The sequence below is a fragment of the Pararge aegeria genome, chromosome 12 (assembly GCF_905163445.1).
Source record: "Pararge aegeria chromosome 12, ilParAegt1.1, whole genome shotgun sequence".
NCBI classification, from domain to species: Eukaryota; Metazoa; Arthropoda; class Insecta; order Lepidoptera; family Nymphalidae; genus Pararge; species Pararge aegeria.
The window spans coordinates 748,515-773,833 of record NC_053191.1 but is presented as its reverse complement, the minus strand read 5'-3'; the positions used below and the strand labels follow the sequence as shown (position 1 = coordinate 773,833).

The 25,319-nt window shown below is 36.1% G+C and overlaps 1 protein-coding gene across 1 annotated transcript; it reads right to left on the bottom strand.

Moving 5' to 3' along the window:
- Positions 1–842: 842 nt before the first annotated feature.
- On the bottom strand, positions 843–25,319 carry LOC120628187. Its single transcript, XM_039896434.1, has 4 exons — positions 25,174–25,319; positions 4,512–4,666; positions 2,778–3,028; positions 843–1,504 (listed from the first exon to the last, which is right to left on the bottom strand). Exons 1-4 carry the CDS (start codon positions 25,210–25,212, stop codon positions 1,308–1,310), a joined length of 642 nt encoding a protein of 213 aa, XP_039752368.1. The 5' UTR covers positions 25,213–25,319; the 3' UTR covers positions 843–1,307.

The window sequence follows — 25,319 nt, the reverse complement described above, 5'->3', positions numbered from 1 at the left end:
ATGAGATTGTAAAAGGACGCGGCAACTGGCTAAATGTTGTGGGCGAATTAATTTCCTGAAAGCTAAGCGATTTTTATATTCGTATAAGACTAGATGTTCCCCGCGTTACCTGGGATAAAAAGTAGTCATTCAAGGGAAATTGTATATTATTTTATAACAAATTACCAAATGAAATCTTTGAGATGTTATTGAGAGAATAAGTTCAAAGTTTATATAAAACATAAGCTTAGAGAAAAATCCTATTACAATATTAAGGATTACTTAAACGATAAAAAGCTTGGGTGTGAATTGCTCAAGCTTCATAGCTTAATATAAGTAAACTGTGAGATGATAATAAAAAAAAAACCCGGCTAAGTTTGTTGTGGGCTCTTAGACCAGGGCGCGTTTGGAACCCTCGTAGCTTTAGCTTTAAGTTGGCGAACGAAGTTATCACCATCCCCTTACAATTATGTAAGTAATAAGTGTAATTATAACACCCCGTAGTTTTGCGTCGGGGGTTAAAAAAAGGAAAACCTAATATCCGTTGTTTAATGAAATGAAAGCTGGCGTTGAGGAGATATTATGATTTACATTTTAGTACCCATTTTAATTTATATCTTGAAGTAAAAGAATACACCAATTTTGAAATAATTTATTAATAATATTATTATTGCACACGTTTCGAAACCACAAACTTAAATTATAGACTGGATTTTTACACGATAATTAATTCTATGGCACTAAATAAATATAATTTAAATTACATACCACACATAAATATAATAAGACTTGCTTAGACATAATAATTAGATCAATTTTTTGCAACATTTACAAAACAAAGTATTTACAACTTTTTTTTTCTTGTAAAACATAAAATTTTAAACACCTTTCAAATTAAACCTACTACTATCATATTGATGTCCAATTTTGGATAAGAAAGAGGTTTTAATATATGATATTGTCTCGCTTTTAGTAATCTTATGGTATTTTATCTGTATTTTTTGGCTACTTTTTTAAGCTTCATCAGATTTGTTAGACGTTTACGCTTTAAGAATGATTCTTTTGGTCCTGGGCTTAACAAGCTGAAGAAAAACTTTTTTTTTGTATTTGGACATAGACTTCTGTTTGAGCTTGTGCTAAAAAAAAGCCAGATCTAATATCTATAGCTGTAGAGCACTCTTCAAAAAATTCAAAATACTGTATAGTTAGCTACCTTAAGACGAATATAGAGACTTTAGGAGAATTTTAAAAAAAATCACCGTATTTTTTACTATCTACATTGACTCTTCCCCTCCCTGTGCCAGCGTATAATTAGTAGTTTATTACGCCTAATTAGTGGTTTTACTAGATGACGAGAAAAACGCGACAATACCACCGTATATCAGTTGTATGACACTGCCAAGTATTTCTAGGAACTGCACGAAGGTTCCAGATCTGCCTTTGTCTGCATCATTGCTGCCGTCGTCTACATCATCGAATCCGAATGTCTCATCATCGTCGGTGATCTCGTTTATCGTGTCATTTCCTGAAAAAGAAGTTTGAAGAGTTTAGGTCGAGCAGTGGACCGTTATATATAGGCTATTACCGTTATATATATATTTAACGGCCGACTGGCGCAGTGGGCAGCGACTCTGCTTTCTGAGTCCAAGGCCGTGGGTTCGATTCCCACAACTGGAAAATGTTTGTGTGATGAACATAAGTGTTTTCCAGTGTCTGGGTGTTATAAGTATTTATGTATATTATTCATAAAAATATTCATCAGGCATCTTAGTACCCATATCAAGCTACGCTTACTTTGGGGCTAGATGGCGATGTGTATTGTCGTAGTATATATATATTTTTTTTATGTCTTTTGTGTGTATTGTTTTATAAATATAACCTAAAATAAACTATTTAAAACTAAATAAAATCTAAAACGTCTTCGAAACCACCGCAGTGAGGTACAGTTCACACACTCACACTAAGATGCTGGCAGCATTGCCCTTTTGGATGGCCAAACTAATTCGTTGGCCAAGGTAACTGCCCGCTCTAGGATCACCGGTAGACTCGATAAACCTTTTCGATAGTCCTTTGAAAAGAGCTCGTGCCTCCGTTTATTTTTATTATTTTTATTTTATTGTTGTACCAATCGTCTGTGATATTTTTTTAATAGACTTTATATATTTATTGAATTAAATTTTTACTTATTAATATTTTATAATGATTTTACTATTTGACATAAAAATTTACTGACATATTAATACCGAATTACACTGAATTGTGTTGAATTTTAATTAATAAATTTACATAATAATGAATTGGTTATCATATGAATAAATAAATAAAATCTGTCATAATTTGCTACTGTTAATAAGCAAAATAAAAATAAACTAAGCTAATCGCCTCGTACGACGACCGCAAGAGGCTAAACTCAAAAATTGGTTAAAATAAAAACTTTTATACTGTTAAGGATTTTATACAACAAAATGACATTTGTTGCATTCTTTGAATGATGCTTACATGTACGCCATGTATGGCAATAAATACACTGTAACTTAAAGCCTTTTTAAATATGTAACAGCTTTAAACCGTGTCTTTTGAAAATAATGATATATATATATATAATATATATATATATATATATATCATTATATATATATATATATATATTAAAGATTTGTTGTCCACCAACCCGCACTGGGCCAGCGCGGTGGACTACTTAACCCCTTCTCGTTGTGGGAGGAGATCAGTACCCAGTAATGGGCCGGTAATAGGATGATATCATGACGACGATTACTATTGGAATCGAGGAGGCCTACCATCAAGTTTTTCGATTTTTCCGCTTGGTAAATAGCTTGAGTACAATGTGATCTTCTCTGGTTTCTTATCTATCTTCCTAAGGGCTTCTGAAGACAGCTCCTCCACTTCTTTGTCCAAAGAAATGTCGTTGTTTATTGGTTTTTGGTTTGCTTTCGTCACGGTTTCGGGGTCGTCCAAAATCTCCAGCTTGCCCCAAGGTTGTTTTGTGGTCGATGGCATTTCGGCTTTGTCCTTCCCATAACCGAGGAAACTGTAACATATTAATTAGAGTTAATCACATACTTGCTTCAATTATTTAAATTAACTTATATAACGACGATGTTGTAGCTGAGACAACTTTGTTTTGTTGTTTGTTTGTTTTTAAATAAATAGAGCTTGATCTAGCTTGGCCACGACAAAACGAACTACGGCCAAGTTTAAGTCTTGTCTCTTGGCGCTTATCTTGTTTAGGTATCGTTTTTGTAAATATTTGTATCGTTTTATCGCCCACCTGATCGTCAAATGCAGTTTCGATCTACTTTTTCAAAGGTCCATATTACAATGAGACACGTTTGAAACAAGAGATGACACATTGCTTTTTTTGCAACGTTTCCTACTAGATGATGCTACAGTCGCTATAAGATGTGAAGGCATATACTAATTTCGGCATCGTCGGTAGGAGAGCCGCAGCTTAATTGGAGAAGAGAAAGTGCTCAAGCCGCGATTGCCAGAGAGTCGCAGGTTCAAATCCTGTCGGTTCTGAAAATTTTTGTATGCATTTTAAATTTATAAAATTGATAATTCCTCCAAGTGTAGGTATAAACACTAAATTAGCAACGAATCAGTTTGGCTATCCAAAGTGGCAATGCTGCCAGCATCTTAGGAACTGTGCCTAGCTAGCTGCGGTGGTTTCGAGGACGTTTTAGATTTTATTTAGTTTTAAATAGTTTATTTTAGGTTATATTTCTTTTTTGTAAAAAAAAAACACTAATAAAAATTATAAACATTATAAAGAGCATTGTTTCTTTCTGTATGGAACAAGCAATCCTATTTGTCCCGGGGCAATCCAACGCTAGCGATATCCCAAGCAGAAGATTGCACATTATCTTCAACCCATAACCGGCCCAGTACAGGGCACGGCCGTCTCCTCACAGAATGAGAACTGTTTAAGCCGCAGTCCATCAAGCTGCCCAGGTGCGGATTTATTTATTTATTGCGTTTGATTTTGTTTTTCGATGTGGCATTCAATTTCGTTGTAGTTTAAAAAAAAATATATTCAGTATCGCTAAGTCTCAAATGAGGGTTTTACTCCTGTCCGCTGAGGAGTTCTGTCCTCTAACTCCAACCGCATTCATCCGATCTACACAAAGTTTGGGCAAAATTAAACACATATTATAACCTCTATAGTACAAAAATAATTATTTAAATCGGTTATAATTTGTCGGAGTTATGGTGTAAAACCGTCAAACACTATCATCCCCTCTCCCAAAGGAACCGAGCTTAATGTCGGGATAAAAAGTATTCTATATTCCTTCTAACACTTCCAAAAACATGTGTACAAAGTTTCATGAGGATCGGTTAAGTGGTTTTTGCGTGAAAGCGTAACAAACAAACTTACATTAGTAGGGATAGGGATAGGGATTTTACATTTTGTCATTATAGTCTATATGTCATATAGTTATGCTAATGCGACAATGATGGACTACACTGTAAACAAGCTAAACCATAAAAGCTAAACTATATTCCGAACCTACCTGTATATAGGAGAGGTGATCTTCTCCGCCAGGTTGTTCGCGATCTGGCGGTACACGTCGATGTTCGCGCCGGCCATGTTGGGCTGCGTCGTGTACACGCTCACCACTGACTCCTCCGTGTCCGGGAGCCCACGAGGTGTGCATTGTTGAAGTAACTGCAACGTGAGAAAATATTCGTTAATAAAACATCATCAGCTGCTAGATATAAAGGTCTTATGTAGGGGGTACCAAAATCCACGGTCCTGGGTCGCTTGTTTCCAGCGGCTCCCAACGACTCGTTTGATGTCTCATGTCAATTCATTCTCGTCGTCTTGGTCATGAGAAGCATATAACATTTCACTACTGTACTAAAGGCCCCTTAAAGTTATACTTTTTTTTGGCACGTTAGGGTAAAATGATGAGGGTAGAGTTTTACGATGCGCGCTCACACCGTCACAATAAACCGACACCCTGAAGTTAGCTCACATTTTCGTTTTTCAAAACAAGTTTTGACTGTGTACAAATTGTCAAAGTCTGCGGGCTCATTCCTATGATTTAATTGATTTAATTGTACAAATATCTCAAATTTTAATTTCTAGTGAAACTTGGTTGTCCGATAATGAGATCACTAGATAAAGCGTTATAATAAAACTTTCAACTTATTTAATACTTTTGTTCTATTATTAGTGTCGTGTATACAAACGTAGAATAAAGCGAAAGATAAAAAAATTTAAAAAACATTTTGTGAGTACCCACGCGTTTTTTTTTTAATTATTAATTGATGGACCATGCATATAGAACACCTGATGGTAAGTGAAAAACTATCGCCAATAAACAGATCACTTTCCAGGTCAGGTAAGTGGATATAAACAATCGACTTACATGAAATGGTCATCAATTAGTGACATCTGCATATCGTCTGTGAAAGGTGCAGAAGTCATTTGTGGAATTGAGTATACGCTTTTAAAATATGATTCCTAAGGTAATTTTGGACCTACCAATGCATAAGTTTAAAGAATGTGTTAAAACACATTTATTAAGCGAGGTTACTATACAATTGATGATTTTTTTAATGACAAGGTTGCTTGGAAGCATCCGGCTCCGCTTTCAGCTCTCACAAGATAGAAAAATGAATGTTAAAATGTAAATTGTTGATGTTGGAAAAGAGCAACTGCTGAGTTTCTTGCCGGCTTCTTCTCGGTAGAATCTGCCTTCCGAACCGGTGGTAGAGTCACTACACACAGACAGACTTGCTGTTTCAAAAGTGCTTATATTAGGCCGACTTGAAATAAATGAATCTTGATTTTTTTGAATTTGAATTTGAATTCATGCAAGGAACACATCCCGTAAAGTGTTGCCCTGTGTCCATCAATTTGAGGCGTAGGTGTTAAGCCTCATATGCCTACAATTACACCGGAAACCAAGCCTTTGCGACAATGCTGTGTAGAAATAAGCATTGTGGTAGTACTAAAAAAAAACTTAGCCGGGTAGATTTTCTTTTAGTAGAGAGAAATAGCCTTAGTACAACATTAGCTTGCTCGCTTTTTTTTTTTTTATTTAATTATTATAACTATTATCATTTTTTTTCACTTTATATACTTACAATTAAGGATGAATATGAAACTATGTAAATTTTATGAAGAAATAAAAGGCTTTTTTTTATTATTTTATCATAATCGAGCCGGTAAAGTAAAAATAATCTAATGACAAGCACGTTAGAGTCGCAAATCGTGTATTCTGATTTTTATTTTACAAACGCACTGCCGGAAACCTTAGCTAAAGAATTGTAAGCCAATTAAAACTTTAACACCGTATGAATAAGATCCATTTTACCCTGATGTTCGAATAATTTGGTACTCGAAAACGACCCCTCGATTGCGAGCGTACAAATCTTGTACACAGGCTTTCGAAACGTGCTGTGAGCTAAAGTTCGTAGATTAACCTAGATAATACTACACTATCCCTCGGGATTAAGTTATAACAAACACAACAGCAGTGCAATAAAGTGAATTCCATAGAGATGCTAGCACACCAATATTGCCTATAAATCACATTTGAAGCGATATTGGAGTAATCTATATAACAATTTTGAATATTTAAAAGCAATACGTCTAGTTTGATGAGGATGTTTAACGTGCTCTTCAAGGCACGTGGGTGGACGTGGCTACGTACATTTCCTGGCTAACTACTGAAAGAATGAATGAATATACTTTTATTGCACACAACTCAGATACAAAAATAAAAAATGCAAATACTAAAGCGGAAGGTATAATTTGGTAGCCTCATCTAAGCGATCCCTTTCAGGCAACATATGTAGTATTAATAAAAGCTGAAGATGCACGGTAGGTGGTACAATATATGCTGTTTAGCGGCAAAAGTAAGCACGGTAGTACTAACCCGGACAAGTTCTGTCACAAAATACTCAACTACTTCTTAAAAAAACCTCATACTGGAGCTCCGATTGCTTGGCGGTGCGGTACGCTATTTCCTACGCCCTTCAGACCGGTATACAGCTAGGTTTGCTGCTTAGCGGCTATAGTAAGCATGAGTTCACCGGACGAGCTCTGTCACAAAAAGCTTTACTACTACTACTACTACTAATAAGTTTACTTGAAATTGTTAAACGTGCACTGTTCATGTGCTAAAAAATAGGTGATGGTGGCCAGATGGCTTTTATTAATTAATAGTATTATTGAAGCTAAATACCTAGTTTCTTAGCAGTAAGTATTTATTCTTATTAATATTATTCTTCCTTACTTATGGCATACTATTAAAGTAATAATTTAATAAAATATGTAATTAAAGCCCACCATCCTATATGTGTTGTGGGACTGTACTCTATAACCTTGTCTCCACAAGGAGTAAAATAAAACAAATGCTTGGTGTTGAGTATACGGAGTTGAAGAAATTATAAATAACACCATACAGATTCTCCTGCTGTTCGCGGAGTGTAGCAAATTAAGCCTAATTTTCATAATATATTATGAATTTCCGCAAAGTAACGCCTGCTTGTATCCAATAAAACAACTAGACCAACTCTAACACTGTATATTCTTCTCTACAATTCATACTACTTGTTACCTCGAAATGACTCTACTACCAGTTCGAAATGCTGTCTTCGACAGAGAAGACCACAAGAAACTCCACCGTTGCTCTTTTATTCAATCAATTAAAACAAGACCTATGAATACAATTACAACATTGTCAAATGTTATACCGCAAGGCCCTTTGATACAAGACATATAGATATGTCGGCCGATTGGCGCAGTTTGCAGCGACCCTGCTTTCTGAGTAAAAGGTCGTGGTTTGATTCCCACTACTGGAAAATGTTTGTGTGATGAGCATGAATGTTTTTCAGTGTCTGGGTATTAATTTGTAAAAATATTCAACCCTAGTACCCATAACACAAGCTACGCTTTCTTTGAGGCTAGGTGGCGATGTGTGTTTTGTCGTAGTATATTTATTTATTTATTTATATATCATCATCATCATCATCACATCAACCGATGGACGTCCACTGCTGGACATAGGTCTTTTGTAGGGAGTTCCAAGTTCCACGATTCTGAGCCGCTTGGATCCAGCGGCTACCTGCGACGCGCTTAATGTCGTCTGTCCACCTCGTTGGGGGTCGACCAACGCTGCGCTTACCAGTACGAGGCTGCCATTCCAGCACCTTGGGACCCCAACGTCCATCCTTTCTCCGAACTATGTGCCCGGCCCATTGCCACTTTAGCTTCGCGACTCGTTGAGCTATGTCGGTAACTTTGGTTCTTCTACGAATCTCCACATTTCTGATTCGATCGCGTAGAGATACTCCGAGCATAGCTCTCTCCATCGCCCGCTGAGTGACTCTAAGCCTTCTTATGAGGCCCATAGTTAACGACCATGTTTCAGAGCCATAGGTCATCACTGGCAACACGCACACTGGCACTGACACTGGCGTTTATTTATATAGGTCAAACATAACTACTTCTTATCTACTTACTTATAACACCAGGACTTTTAGAATAAGCTGTTTGTATAGAGCAACCTCTCCTACATATACTGTCTGTATAAAATAATGCTAGGGCTCCACATATGATACCTTAATAACCCAAAGGGTCTTAGAGGTATACTTATTTTATGCAACATCACGTACCAACATACGAGTAGTATTAACAACTTTTAACAACTCCATCACCAGTATATACGACTCTTGTTCCGCCACAACAATATTTCGTTAAATATATCGTTTCCATTATAAATCATCTATTCCCAATTTGTAACCATACTTTACTTAATCTACTTATCTCCATTAATGAATTCAAATCCGTGCTAACTTATCTTTCCCGCCATTCGATCTTGTCAGACTCGCTTCCCCGTCATTGATCATATACTTTTCTTTGATAGTATAGTAAGGGTTATAATTCTATTTTCAAAACACTATCAATGAGTATATAAAATAAGGTTTGTTGATATATTTAAAATAATCATCAGGTTTATCGTTCACTAGCTTTTGCCTGCGGCGTCGCTCACGTTATGTTAAATTTTTGATCTGGGAAATTTTCACTACAAAGGTTTTAAAAAAAGTCTTGCTGCTAATAGAAAAAAAAGGAACGTAAATTACTTTAAAAAAATCAGAAACTTTTAAATTTCATCCCCTATTTGATGCCTTTGGAGTTGGAATGTTCAGATTTGTGAAACATGTATTTCTGTATTTTCATTGAAAACCTAAAATCAAAGTTTCATGGATGTAATTTGAAAAATAAAATGATAAATGAAGGATATTGTATAAATTTCATCCCCCATTTAACCCTCTTAGGGTTGGAATTTTCAAAAATCCTTTCTTAACGGATGCCTACGTTGTAATAACTATCTGTGTGCAAAATTTCAGCCCGATCTGTCAAGTGGTTAGAGTTGTGCGTTGATAGATCAGTTAGTCAGTCAGTCAGTCACCTTTGCCTTTTATAAATATAGATAAAGGGCTGTAATTCCCTATTTCCTAACACATGCATGTGGACGTCGCAACGTCCATTTTCTTACCTAGTCTAGTCGGGCTAGTCAGCTGTAACAATTGTTGATCCTAGTTCTGGCGTCGAACATCGCTAAACAATTTAACCGTGTCCAGTATTACAAAGGCTGCGCCTAATATGCAATCGAGTTCAATAATCAATCATATTACAGCCGGCATGTAATCAAACAATACCAGATAATAATAGTGCAATAAACCCTAAATGTGTCATTGTTACCATCAAGTATCGAGACTACGTGTGCGGACTACACCGATCTGACATTGACGCGAGGGCCACGGCGTCACGTCCTTTGATTTGGGTCTGTAGCGGCTGATGAATATTAATTGTCTTAGATATGTCCCTAAGGCAGGCAACCTGTGTTGATAATATTGTCATGACATAAATAACATCTTATAGATCATGTTTACTCTTCTATCAAGATAGAATAATTTGACGGCCGATTGGCGCAGTTTGCAGCGGTCCTGCTCTCTGAGTCCATGGCCGTGGGTTCGATTCCCACTACTGGAAAATGTGTGTGGAAATGTATATTATATGTATGTAGTATGTATATTATTCATTAATAAATATTAACAATCATCATAGTACCCAAAATTTAAGGGCGAGATGGCGATGTGTATTGTCGTAGTATTTTTTATTTAGGTACTAGCTGTTGCCCACGACTTCGTCTGCGTTTGATTTTGTTTTTTGATGTAGCATTAAATTTAGTTGTAGTCCTAAAAAAAATTAAAGTATTCAGTAACGCTAAGCCTTAAATGAGGAGTTCTGTCCTCTATCTCCAACCACATTCCGATCTACACAAAGTTTGGGGAAAATTAAACGCAATTCATAACCTCTATAGTACAAAAATAATTATTTAAATCGGTTATAATTTGTCGGAGTTATGGTGTAAAATCGTTAAACACTTTCATCCCCTCTCCCAAAGGAACTGAGCTTAAAGTCGGGATATAAAGTATCCTATATTACTTCTAACACTTCCAAGAATATGTGTACAAAGTTTAATGAGGGTCGGTTAAGTAGTTTTTGCGTGAAAGCGTAACAAACAAACTTACATTGACATTTATAATATTAGTAGGGATAGGGATATATACTATTCATAAAATATTCATCAGTCATTTAAGAATCCATAACAGAAGCTACGCTTACAGGGGCTAGATGGTGATGTGTGTATTGTCGTAGTTTATTTATTTATTTATTATAATATAACAAGTTTTTTTCCATTAGCCTATGACTACAATCTCACCGGATGGTAAGCGATAATTAAAATTGTAAGATTGTAACAGACTAACCTGTTAGGGGTATTACAGTAGGTATTAAATTCAAAATTCATTTATTTCAAGTAGGCCTAATATAAGCACTTTTGGAACGTCAAGTCTGTCTGTTTGTAGTGACTCTACCACCGGCTCGGAAGGCATATTTTACTGAGAAGATGCCGGCAAGAAACTCAGCAGTTGCTCTTTTCCAACATTATTTTACATTTTAATTTTACAATTAAATCATACCCCCTTTTTTTTTATTGACGGGGGGAAATCTCCTGATTACGAGATACCCGAATTGTAAATAATTGGGTTATGTGGGATTTCTAACCACTAAAACCCCCTCGGTTGCCGGCCTCAGCACATGAAGGGAGGCTCCGGTGCCTCCCGTGTACGACGCCTTTTGGGCACGTCCCGGGAAGAACACTTCCACACTTTCACAATTTTTTTTTTTTTCCTCTGCCTTTTTGCTTTAACTCATACCCCTAATCGATTTTTACGCGACATCGTACCAGAACGTTAAATCGCTTGGCGGGACGTCTTTGTCAGTAGATAAATAGTCATGACTGAAGCCTCCTTCCAGACACACCAGACAAAGCACACTAGCGGTTCCCCGTGACTTATTCGCGATCATCTACTGATACTTTCCCATACAAACTTTCATTCCCTATTCTAAAAAATATACCTCGACAAAGCGCATAGCGTCACTCGCCTAAGGTCTGCTCTCCGAGGACAGTACATTTAATCGAATAATAATTTAATAGAAGAAGATGGTTGTTTTGCATTGGAGCAGCGTGGTGGGTCTATGCTTTAAAACTGTCTCTGCTATGACGAGGCCGGTGCCCAACAGTGGGACGATATAGGCTGCGGATGATATTGTAATGATTTCACTAACACAAAAAGGAAAACATTTGGTGAACTAATTATTGTTTACGTACTTAAATTACTCTATTAGCTACATTAGGTGTTTCTTATCACAGGAAGCATGAATTTACAGAATGATTAACTTAGTAAGTACCGAGTTAAGAACTGGAACTCGCCATTAAGAAAAAACCTGATGGCACGTCGAATAATTAGTTAATTATAGAAAATGGTAAAACTATCGATAGTTCATTAAGAATTACTGACGCTTACCGCTGAGCTATATACCTTTATTAAGTAAACTCACTTAAAAGAGCGATGGTGCACTTTATATAGTATACCTATTACCTATACATAAAAGAACCGTTAAATTATATATAATGAATTATTAATGTCATTTAATAATTCAATTAGTATATTATTAATGTCATTTAATAATTCAAATAGTAAGCTTCAGTGGGGTACCCATATAGATACACTAGCAGGTAAACTAAGCTCGGCTGCCTACGCCGTCAGGAAAATTAGACAGATTACTGACGTAGAAACAGCAAGACTTGTTTACTTCGCGTACTTTCATAGTGTGATGTCTTACGGGATCTTATTATGGGGCAAAGCTGCTGATATTGAAACTATATTCATATTGCAGAAAAGAGCTGTACGGTCAATATATAAACTTAAATCACGTGAATCCCTCCGTGAAAAATTTAAAGAAATTGGTATACTTACGGTAGCCTCACAATACATTTATAACAATATAGTATTTGTAAGACAACATATTAGTCTTTATAAACAAAAAGTGGATATAAACAGTCGACTTACAAGAAATGGTCATAAATTAGTGACATCTGCATATCGTCTGCGAAAGGTGCAGAAGTCATTTGTGGGATTGAGTATACGCTTTTATAATATGATTCCTAAGGTAATTTTGGACCTACCAATCCATAAGTTTAAAGAATGTGTTAAAACACATTTATTACAGCGAGGTTATTATACAATTGATGAGTTTCTTAATGACAAGGTTGCTTGGAAGCATCCGGCTCCGCTTTCATCTCTCACAAGATAGAAAAATGAATGTTAAAATATAAAATGTAAATTTTTGATGTTGGAAAAGAGCAACTGCTGAGTTTCTTGCCGGCTTCTTCTCGGTAGAATCTGCCTTCCGAACCGGTGGTAGAGTCACTACACACGGACAGACTTGACGTTTCAAAAGTGCTTGTATTAGGCCTACTTGAAATAAATGCATTTTGAATTTTTTTTTTTTTGAATTTATAATATAATTCAATGGTAAGATAAAAAAAAATTAAATATTTATATTGACAAAAACAAACTTATTCAATTTGAAACAACTAATTCAAATCATCCGTTACTAAACATACATTATGGCCAAGAGCCAATAGAAAACGTGGAAACTATACAATTCTTAGGTATATAACAATAGATGAAAAACTTAATTCACGGGAAGGAAATCTCACGTACACATTACATGCGGAAAAATATACAAATTTTTATTTACTTTACGAAGAATAAGTCAAATTTCCTCAATACAGGCATCCTTGAGAGCCTACCATGGGTATGTATCACCTATCCTGAGTTAAGGTCTTGCATTGTGACTTATGAGCATTCGCATTAAGATGGTGATAACAAAAAAAAATGTTACCCGGCTAAGTTTATTGTGGGCTCTTCTTAGACCAGGGCGCGTTTGGAACCCTAGTAGCTTTAGATTTAAGTTGGCGAACGAAGTTATCACCATCCTCTTACAATTATGTAAACAAATATGTATGAACGCTTCATAAGTGACTGTGATAGGCCTACATGAATAAATAAAATTCGAATTGACTTCAGAGCTCAAAAATGTGACAGGGTAATAATTGGAGCACATTTTTTGGATAGTGCAAAAGCAATCTTTAAAAGACAATACTTTACCCTTACCCTGCACGTATATTAAGGAAATGTTCCTATTTGTAAAAAGTATGGACATTACTTTAGAACTGAAAAAGAACAACAGGCAAAGAATCGTAAGTAGGGTAATAAATTGGTATGGCCCAAAGCAGACGTGAGGTCTGCTTTGGGCCATACCAATTTATTACCCTTTATATAAAGAAATGTTTATTGTACAATAACAACTATAACAAATAACCAAAAACTTTAATTGACATACCTTTGCCTAAATTTAAGATTAAAATTACTGAATGGCTTATGCTTCGTCAGTTTTATTCAGTAGACAAATAACTAAAATTGAAGGCTTTAATTATTGTGTTTCTAGGTTTATATTTGGGTTTACTTTATATTATTTAATTTTAAGTTGACTTGTTATTTAATTTCACAGTTTTCACACCTTATTTTTCTGACATTTGTATAAAATGGGAAAAAAATATTATAATTAAGGTGTTGTATGTAAAAAATAAAGTCCATTTTACTTTGACGATACAGAATTTAATACTCGAAAACGACTTCTCGTTTGCAAGCTAGTAAATCTTGTCTATTGGCATCTATCTGTTTGGTGGCATTAACCTTAGAGTTGAAAAAACTTAACGATGGCGGCCTCATCTATCAAACTTCAGCTAGCAACGCCTTAAATGTGCCAAAAGAGAGAAAAAACTGTATGATGATATTTTTTGCTTAGTACGAAAACCGTTTTAATGTCTACTCTTAAATGTTTTTAGGGTTCCGTTCCAAGAAGGCACCCTTATGCGACTTAGTCGTTGTGTCCATAAATCTGTGTATTTATAAATAAATATAAATATAATAATACTACGACAATATACACATCGCCATCTAGCCCCAAAGTGAGCGTAGATTGTGTTATGGGTACTAAGATGACTGAGGAATGTTTTTATGAATAATATTCATAAATGTTTATAATATACTAGCTGTTGCCCGCAACTTCGTCTGCGTTTGATTTTGTTTTTAAAGTATTCAGTATAGCTTAGCCTTAAGTGAGTATTGTAGTATATATATACATATATATATAACATGTGACAAATAATTTGCAATAAAATAAAATTGCGACTATAATTAAAGATCTAAGATATCCTATCTCTTAAGTTGGACCAGACTGCTCACGGTGAGCCAACTTTATTTAAAATCGGTTAAGTACTTTAGGAGTCCATCGCGGACAAACATCGTGACAGGAGATTTATATATATTAAGATTTACTATATATACAAACATCCAGATACTGAAGAACATTCTTGTTCATCACAGAAACATTTTACAGCTGTGGTAATCGAACCTACCGCCTTGGACTCAGAAAGCAGGGTCGCTGCCCATTGCACCAGTCGGCCATCACTTTTTTAGTAGTAGTAGTGCGTTTTGTGACAGAGCTCCTACGCCATGCTTATTCCTGCTGCCGCATTGTTGCCGCTCCAGGCACCAGGGGCTTAACATCTACGCCTTGGGATGATGGACACAGCGGCACTTTGCAGGCCGTGTTCCTTGTATGCCCTTGGAAGTTTTGTTTTGTTTATAGGCAATGGCTTCCACTTGCCATAAAATAATAAAGAAAAACCCTCAGAAGTAACAAATGCTTATTGCATCAGAAATACTATAGACTAGAGGGTCGAATGAAAAAGCATTGACTAAGCCAAACTTTATTGCGTTATTTATAAAGACGGCTGAACTATTATTGTTAAATGTTTATACTGAGCGTAGTAACGAGCAAATATATATATAAGTGTTTCATTAGTCCAGTCGAAAGTAAATTTAAATGCATTTCGGTATACCTAATGAAATATTTTTTAATGCATTTAAATAATCAAGAAATAGAAGTCAAAAAGGTTTATAATATAGAAAAATTAAAAGCAGTTTAAATTCAAAATTCAAATTCGAATTCAAAATTTCTTTTTTAATTTAGCCTATCGCAGGCACTCAAAGTCAAAGTCAAAGTCAAAAATATCTTTATTCAAGTAGGCCCACAGGTGGCACTTTTGATGCGTACATAAGAACCACACGGTAGTGAGATGATGGCGATAACCACATTCGTAAACTTAAAACTAAAGCTACGAGGGTTCCAAACGCGTCTTGGTCTAAGAAGAAGCCCACAACAAACTTAGCCGGGTGTTTTTTTTTTTTGTTTGTTTTTGTTATGAAGCATTCATACATATATGTTTACATAATTGTAAGGGTATGGTGATAACTTCGTACGCCAACTTAAACCTAAAGCTACGAGGGATCCAAACGCGCCCTGGTCCCACAACAAACTTAGCAGGGTAATTTTTTTTTGTTATCACCATCTCACAGTTTATTTATATTAAGCTATGTAGCTAGAACAATTCACACCCAAGCTTTTTTATCGTTCAAGTAATTTTTAATATTATAATAGGATTTTTCTGTAAGCCTACGTTTTATATAAACTTTGAACATATTGAGAGACATCTAAAAGATATAAAAAAGCAGAGCAGCTTTATAAAGCAGATTTGGTATAAATTACAACACTTTCTTTGTCAACTAAGAAGTGGTCCCTTGTACACTTAAATTAGCATTTTTTTCCACTACAAGTGAGTCCTTGACTGCAATCTCGCACCGGAACACTAAATCGCTTAGCACGCCTTTATCGATAGGGTGGTAACTAGCCACGGCCGAAGCCTTCTCCCAGACCAGACCAGAGAAAATTCATAAATTATAAATTCCCAAATTACGCCTCCGGGAATCAAACCCCGGACCTCCTACTTAAATTCACAGCGCTCAGTGTTGCGCCAGGGAGGTCAAAAAAAATATACTTAATTAATCAAATAAAATTAAGTAGGAATCGATTTACAAAGTTTCATTTTGTAATGTACGGAACCCGCAAGTCACGCCTCTTTCTCGCACTTGGCCGGTAAACACGTTTGCGGTATCACTTGATAGTAAATGATGACACAGTAGATTGAATTCGTTAACCTTAAAGATAAGGTAGTTTAAAGGAAATTGTATACAATTTTACAATAAACTACCAGTTGATATCTAGGAGATGTCTCTGAAAAAGTTCAAAGTTTGTTTTAAACGTAAGCTTATAGAAAAGTCCTATTATAGTATTAAGGACTACGTCAACGATAAAAATGCTTGGGTGTAAATTATTGCTCTAAATAGGCTGCTTCAATAATAGTTTTAAGTGTCAATGTGAGATGGTGATAACAAAAAAAAAACAACCGTCTAAGTTTGTTGTCGCATACTTCTTAGACCAGGGCGCGTTTGGAACCCTCGTAGCTTTAGTTTTAAGTTGACGAATGTAGTTATCGCCATCAACTCACTTCTATGTTATATTTTACACTAGCGTACCCAGCCCGCTTCGCCGGGCTAGATTTTGGTTTATCTTATTTAAACAATGAACTTACTCGTATTTTACAGTTTGACAGTTCAAAAATAGGAGTGCTCCGATCGTCACCAAACTTTACAGGAATACTCGCCAGGTCTATCCGGAGATTCCCTGAAAGTTTCATTGAAATCGGTCTAGCCGTTTCGGAGCCTATACGGAACATACCCACACACTTTCTCTTTTACGTATATAGAACATATCATGTAAGCATCAAAAGTTCCATATATGTGCCTATTTGAAAAAGAAATATTTGTCTTTATTTGACTATACAAAACCATTATCAACGCATTAATATTCCAATACTGGACACAAATCTCCTGTTTTATAGAGTTGGTGTGAATCTAACCAACCACGCTGCAAGACTGGATAACGAGCTTATGTCCGTTTTCACCAACGACAAACAAGGTTATGCCTAAATAAGTAGCACCTAATCAAAGTAAATTCCTAGACATAAATTTACCTTTCACTAATCGATTTTCACTAGGCAACACATATAATCTAACTTGTTTATTGTATTTTCTATAAGTACTATCATATTTTTCATTTTATGTATCGATTTAAGGTATTAAAAAAAACTAATATATATTTTTTCATCTTTCAAGTGTAGTGTAGTGAAAGTGTAGTGCTAGTGAAATTTTAAGATTACAAGAGTGTCATATTAAGAACACCTAAGAGTACCTCAGTGTTAAGTCCCACGTGTCTGTAATAAACCCAACCACGCCCTTTACACCGGGATACAAGCGACGATGCTGTTTAGCTGCAGAAATAAGCATGGTGTAGTACTTTCCCCAACGAGCTCTGTCACAAAAAACTCTACTCATACTTAAAAAAACATCAAACTAAAGCTCCCATCGCTTGGCGGTGCGGCCTTGTCTTTAACAAGACAGTCATGGATTAAATTTCCTATTAAACCAGAGTTAATAACACTTAATTTCTAATATGTAGGTTCTAACACTTCTGGCAATCAAACCCAGAAGCTATCGTTCATAAGAAAATCTGCGGACCACTGCGCAAAATCGTCATTATGTTTATAATCAATCACCTATAAATCTTTCAATAAAAAATACCTACCTATTTAGTTTTCGCGTGAATAACTAGGTCAATGGTTATTCACTTTACTTCTGTTATTTTTTTGCTTAGATACCTGACGCTCGTGTTTAATAGGCTTGGAAACATGGGTCACCATTGGCTATTAGCCAATGGTGGCTAATAGCCAAGGAAGCTCAGAGACAGCTCTTATTATGCAACGAAAAGAACATCCTCGGGGTACGAAAAGTCAAAGCAGTCATAATATAATCGTACTACTTGAAACGATGGTTCTACCCCCAGCACGCAGCATGGCCAGGAGACAATTATTTCCCCGGGGAAAGGATAAAAATTTATATTCTCCCACCGCTTTATCAACTCTCAGAGCTTTCGCGCACAAGTGGAAATAATATTCAAATAATATATATGTGTAATAGTAAACGGGGGTAAACTTCTCCTGTTCTACGTACGGGAACGCAGGTGGACACGTTGTCAGGAGATACAATCAGGGGATTTAAGTTATTGCAGTGTCATTTGTGGGATTGAGTATATGCTTTTATAATATGATTCCCAAGGTAATTTTAGACGCATAGTTTTAAACAATGTGTTAAAACACATTTCATAAATCGAGGTTACTGAATACAATTGATGAATTTCTTAACGACAAGGCTGCTTGGAAGCAGGCTCCGCTCTCATCTCTCACAAGATAGAAAATTTATTTTATGCAGTGACTCTACCACCGGTTCAAAAGAGAGATTCGACCGAGAAAAAGCCGGCATAAAATCAACAGTTGCTCTTTCACAACATTAAAAAATCTTATTTTCTAGGTTATCTATATACCTACTCCATAGAACTTCAAATAACATAAAGTAAAAGAAACGTCTTAGGCTCTCCGATTGCCGTAAGGCTCTAAATGTCAAGAACTTAAAGTAACGCGAAAATAAAAATGCTTATTATGAAATAACAGTTGGTTTCGCGCGTTCTTCTGTTTATTAGACATCGATTGCAACAGAAATTAGGACTTGCGCACACCGGCGTCACCAGGACAGATCATTTTTATAACTGTAGTCCACCACGCTGGCCCAGTGCGGATTGGTGGACTCCACACACCTTTGAGAACATTATATAGAACTCTCAGGCATGCAAGTTTCCTAACGATGTTTTCCTTCGCCGTTGAGGCAAGTCATATTTTAAGTACTTAAAACGCAAATAACTTAAAAAAATTGAGGATGCGTGCTGGGATTCGAACTTGGCCCCACGAAAGTGAAGTCGAGCTCCTGCTACTGGGCTATCACCGCTTCGCTTTTTTTAAAAATCATAAATAGCCTATAACAGTCCACTGGTGGACTAAAGGCCTCTCCCAGCGAGAGGGCTTTCCCATAATCGCTGTCAATTGTTTGCTGACTCTACTACCGAATATTAGGCTATGCACAAACGGAGACACTTATTTACCTATTTACCTATGTATTTTGATATTCATTTTGGGTTTTTATCACATTAAAAAAATATATATTAATAATAATGACTTCTAATGTTTCTTAATTAAAAACAATCCATACTTCCATACATCTTTAAATGCAAAAAATTCTAAATTCGAAATTCATTTATTTCAAGTAGTGTGCCTAGTTTATATACACTTTTGAAACGTCAAGTTTCATTTTAGTCAAGTTTTAGTTTCATCAGTTTATTTGTAGTGACTATTTATTAGTTTATTCGTTTGGTACTTATCAGCTATTGGTTCAGTTCAACTATTCTCCCGATGTAATAAAATTTCGCACTAAGAGGACAAAATATGATATTTATCCCAGGAACAGAAGAATTCTCGCGGGATTTTGAAAAACCGGAACTTCACTTAATATAAGGTAAGATTGCGGTCCAGGGCCAACTTGTAACGGAATAAAACTATCACAGAACAGCGAGACACCGTGAGCAGTGGCATCCTTTTGTGGTTGATATTCCATCAACACGCACGATACGTTTTTTATCCACGTTTCTGATACGTGCCGCTAAGATGTGGAACGCCCTCCCGGCAACTGTGTTTCCTGCCACGTATAATTTGAGCACCTTCAAGGCTAGAGTGAATAGGCTTTTTCTAGGCAAGCGTGCTCCAACCTAGACCTCATCATTGCTTTCTAACGGGCATGAAAAAAAAAAAAAAAACAACGGCTATATCCAGCTGCCGCCACCAGAGAGAGATTGTAACACTTGTCTTTGATAGAGTTCACTGTCTAGTGTCGCTTACAGAAAGTGTTAAAGTGTCTACGTTTGAACACCGCCTTATATTACATTACAGTTGTTTTTGTTTACTGAATTCATGGTAAGTTAGTAGTCTTGTTAAAAGAAGTTGTTTTCGGCGACGATCGATTCCTGGAGTGGGGAATTTGGAAGTTTATGATTTCTGAATTCTTCGGTCTGGTCTGGAAGGAGCCTTCGGCCGTTCCCAGTTTCCACCGTTCCAACAAAGACGTGCCGCCAAGCAATTTTGAAGAAAGTGTAGAAATAAATGTATGGGTATATTAAACATGTTACGTAGGGTTGACTTAGCCGCTCAAAAGCAAAATTTACGTAATTTGGTACAAAGATAGACGGACAAACGATCATCATCATAACAACAGTGATGAGCATGAATGTTTTTCAGTGTTTGGGTGTTTATATGTATAATATAAGTATTTATGTAGATATATTATTCATAAAAATATTCATCAGTCATCTAGTACCCATAACACAAGCTACGCTTACGTTGGGGCTAGATGGCGATGTGTGCGTTGTCATAGAATATAAATTATTTATAAAATTATTTAAATACATAAAAATAATGTAGGTACTAAATATTTAAAATAATCATTATTACCTATAAAAAAAGTCCGGGTGTCCAAATGTTACACACAATAACAGCATAAAAAAAACCTTACCGGCCCAAAACAGGGCACAGGTCTCCTCCCACAATGTTAAAGTTTAAGCTGTAGCCCACCAAGCTAGCCCAGTGCGGATCGCGCGTGCGGTCAAGTCTACCGACTGGACACGTAAAAATAAATCTTTGGAATTCGAAAGACTTATAATAAATTTGAATTTGCTAATATAAATGCGGGCGCAGTCGCGGGCGTGGTTAGTATACTATACTTGACTCTTAAAATAATGTGAAAGTCAGTTATAAATCGTAATATTTTTCCATCGATTCATGGATATAATAAAATACTAATTAGGCACTTATGTATGCTTATAACTTAATCTGAGATGCGATAAATAACAAACGGGCAACGTAAAGGACAATAATTAATAATAGAGAGAACTTTTTATATCTAGAAACTGTCTTTCTATTATTTCAATTGTTTAATTCAATTCAATTCAAAATTCATTTATTTCAAGTAGGCCTAATATAAGCACTTTTGAAACGTCAAGTCTGTCTGTTTGTAGTGATTCTACCACCGCTTCGGAAGGCAGATTCTACCGAGAAGAAGCCGGCAAGAAAGTCAGCAGTTGCTCTTTTCCAACATCAACAATTTACATTATCAATGCACATACTACACGATATTATCATAACTAGCTGACCCGTGCAACTTCGTCTGCAACAAATCGGTTATTACTGGAAAACATGAATAAAATGACATTTTCTAAAAATGAATCCTAGCTAGATCGATTTATCGCCCTCGAAACCCCTATATGCTAAATTTCATGAAAATCCTTGGAGCCGATTCCGAGATTCCAATTATGTATATATATATACAAAAATTGCTCGTTTAAAGATATAGGATACGTGTATATTTAATTATCCCACTAAAAAAATTCTGTAAAAAACTAGCCAAGTCTCGATGGAGCTGCTTGTTTATGTCTAAAAAGTAATGAAATCTGGATAAAGTCGTGCCAAGTCTAAGGTTCCTTACTGCGATTTCTTTATTATTAGAGTTAATGTTGTGTGACTTGGCCGTTGAAGGGTACACAAGGGTCACACACTCACACACACACCATCGAGGATATTATGGAGAATTCTCAAGCATGCAGGTTGCCTTACGATTTTTTCATTCACCTTTAAAGCAAATCTTTTTTTATACTAGATAATAATAGCAGAATGACGCAGTGGGCAGTAACCCTGCTTTCTGAGTCTAAGGCCGCGGGTTCGATTCTCACAACTGGAAAATGCTTGTGTGATAAACATGAATGTTGGGAGTCATCAGTGTCTGGGAGTTTATCTGTACATTATAAGTATTTATGTATATGCTACGCTTACTTTGAGGTTTGTTATCGATGTGTGTATTACCGTGATGTATTTATTTATATTTATTAATTTGATAGTTCTCCTGGTGGTAAGTGGAAAACCATGGCCAATTAGCAGAGCAACACTTCGCAGGAAATGCAAGAAACCAGGTCATCCAGCCTGAAACACAACAATGCTGCGTAGCGGCAGAAGTAAGCCCAGTGCGGATTGGTAGACTGGACTACAAATAAATCTTTGGAATTCGAAAAACTTATCAGAAATGTATCAACGGTACGCTTACGATAGTTCACAAGTACATCGCTTCATAAGAATATTTGAATTTGCTTAGATGAATGCGGGCGCAGTCGCGGGCGTGGTTAGTATACTATACTTGACTCTTAAAATAATGTGAAAGTCAGTTTGAAATCGTAATATTTTTCCATCGATTTATGGATATAATAAAATAGTAATTAGGAACTTCACTTCGCAGGAAATGCAAGAAACCAGGTCATCCAGCCTGAAACACAACAATGCTGCTTAGCGGCAGAAATAAGGTGGTAGTGCTTCCCCGGACGAGCTCTATCACTATAACCTCCACAACTACAAATAATATTCCATTGCATAAAACGCACATACTTCCGAAACGTTGGAGGTGCGTGCCGGGTTACGAACTCGGACCCCTCGAAACTTTTAATGGCTATTTAGGTAAAGGCTAATTAATTATGGCCCCATAATAACTTTATTGGTAAAGGTCGAATGAAGCTGAATATAAGGCTAAGATAGCAGTTCCGGTCTTTCTCGACCTTAATAGGTACCTTTATTTATTAACGACACAATACTTACCTATATGTTATTTAATTTATGTAAGAAGCCCCAAAGGACAACAATCTATGTACATATCATTTGAGTTTTAGCAGCTAAAAACTTTGATTCGAAGTCAAAATGTGTACTAACAAAACGTTTGGTTTTGTTTTTAGTTATGCCCATCTCGAATTTTCGACCGTTCTTTGGACCAAACTGGCTGAACCTAAATCGTAAGTTCGTGTAGATAGTTAGATGTGGCCATATTTTACAATTTCTCTTATGCACTGTGATATAAGTGATTATATAATCGAATGCAGGTTGACTGAGTTTGTGTTTTGTGTGGACACTACAGGGCACGGGTCTCCCACAATGAGAAGGGGTTAATGGAGGGGGGGGGGGGGGGGGGGGGGCGAAGTTCACCACGCTGGCCTAGTGCGGATTGGTGGACTTCACTCACCTTTGGAAATATTTTGTATGTCTCCCGGGCAGGTTTCCCCACCGTCCTTGTTTTCCTTCACCGTCGAAACAAGTGATATTTTTAACGCTAACGTAACTTCGAACAGGGATTCGAACTCTGCCCCCCGAAATGAAGTCGAGCTTCTACCCACTGCGCTATCACCGCTCATCTTTAATAATTACCTACTATATAACAGAATTATTAGTGATTTTATTTTACACTGTAAAATATACCTTATTTAACTTACTTAGAGTTCAAATTCATCCTTACTCTACAGTCAGCGCTCTTGCCGAAACGTTTAAGAAATAAATTGAGGAACCTAATAAAGATCCTTATGTACATATTGCGTACTCTCTAAAGATTCCACGTTTTATAATAGGTTCCGTAGTAAAGGTGGCTTTTGTGTCACGTCTGTCTGTCCGTCACCTGCTTTTAATGAAGTAATAATAAAACCTGTAAGGCTTAAATATAGCACAGCCATACAAACTTGTTATCGCCGGTATTATAAGAAAAATTTGGAAGCCACTTTCGAACATGATATGTGAAAGTGGTACGTGTAGATAAAGTACAACAATATTAATCAAAGTCTATGCAAAGTTTATTTTAAACTCAATGGGACCAAAGTTACCTTTGGAAAATATAAGATTAAAATTTTTCTTCCGGGGCTTCGGTAGTAGCTAGTTACAACCATACTAACAAACATGTGCCGATTAGCGTTTCGGTACGATGCAGCCTTAACCCGGATATATGTTTCATATATCTGGTATACCCCAGCTTAGCCGCATACAATCTTATACTGCATCATCACTTACCTCCACGTAAGATAAGTTGCTGCTATTTTAAGTGACGTAGTGGTTTGGGAATTGATCCCAAAATCTCGGTATTCCGGGTTCGATTCCTGGATGGAGTCAAAATTGTAAAGTAGGTAATAGGGTTTTTAGCCCAAAAATGCGCGGATAAGCTATATATATAAGCTGTCAATTTTTTTTTTTTTTTTTTCTTCTACAAGTTCACCCTTGACTGCAATGTCACCTGGTGGTTAGTGGTATGGAAGATATATTAAACCTATAAACCTATTGATTACCTACTTAAATGTACACCAATTGTCAACAACTGGGGTCCACCAATCCGCACTAGGCCAGCGTGGTGGACTAAGGCCTTAATCCCTTCTCATTGTGGGATTAGATACGTGCTCTGTAGTTGGCCGGGAATGGGTTGATGTCATGATGATGATGATATAAACTATAGCACCCGGTTTTACGCGGCTACTAATTAGAAAAAGAGTGTAGTCACTAAATTTCCGCCACTTAGTTGAAAAATAATGTTTTCTTTCTACTTACATAAAAACTTAATTAGACTTAATTGTATTATATATAATATATATGTGATAGTTTTATGGGATATGGAAACTGAATCGAAATCCGTTGTGTGATTTAGATGCGTTAGTGGATAAACAGACAGACGCGGAAAGGTACTCAGTTTAAAGTTTTATACTATGTAGAGAAGAGAAGACAGAAATATATTCCCAAGGAACGTTTTACGTCAAACATGCAGTCATACAAAATGTACCAAAATATGCAACAAGTCCATACTCTGTATTCATGATGGGGATAAACCAGAAAAAAAGAAGATATAATCAAATCAAATAAAAAATATATATATATTCGAGACGATGTAAGTTACCTAGCCAAGCTATTAATATTATATAATATATAATATTTATGTCTCTATGTACAACAATAACGCAAAAAAAAATATATATTGAATATAAAAAAAATAACATACCAATAGTCCAAGAGCAAGCAAGAACAAAACGCGTGCCATTATCACACTTGTATTATTTTTAATAGCGGAAAATTTTCCTAAGAAAATGTATTTTCTTATTTTTCTCCGCTTTCCGTTTGAGTCGCCACAGCCTGAAGAGACGAGCG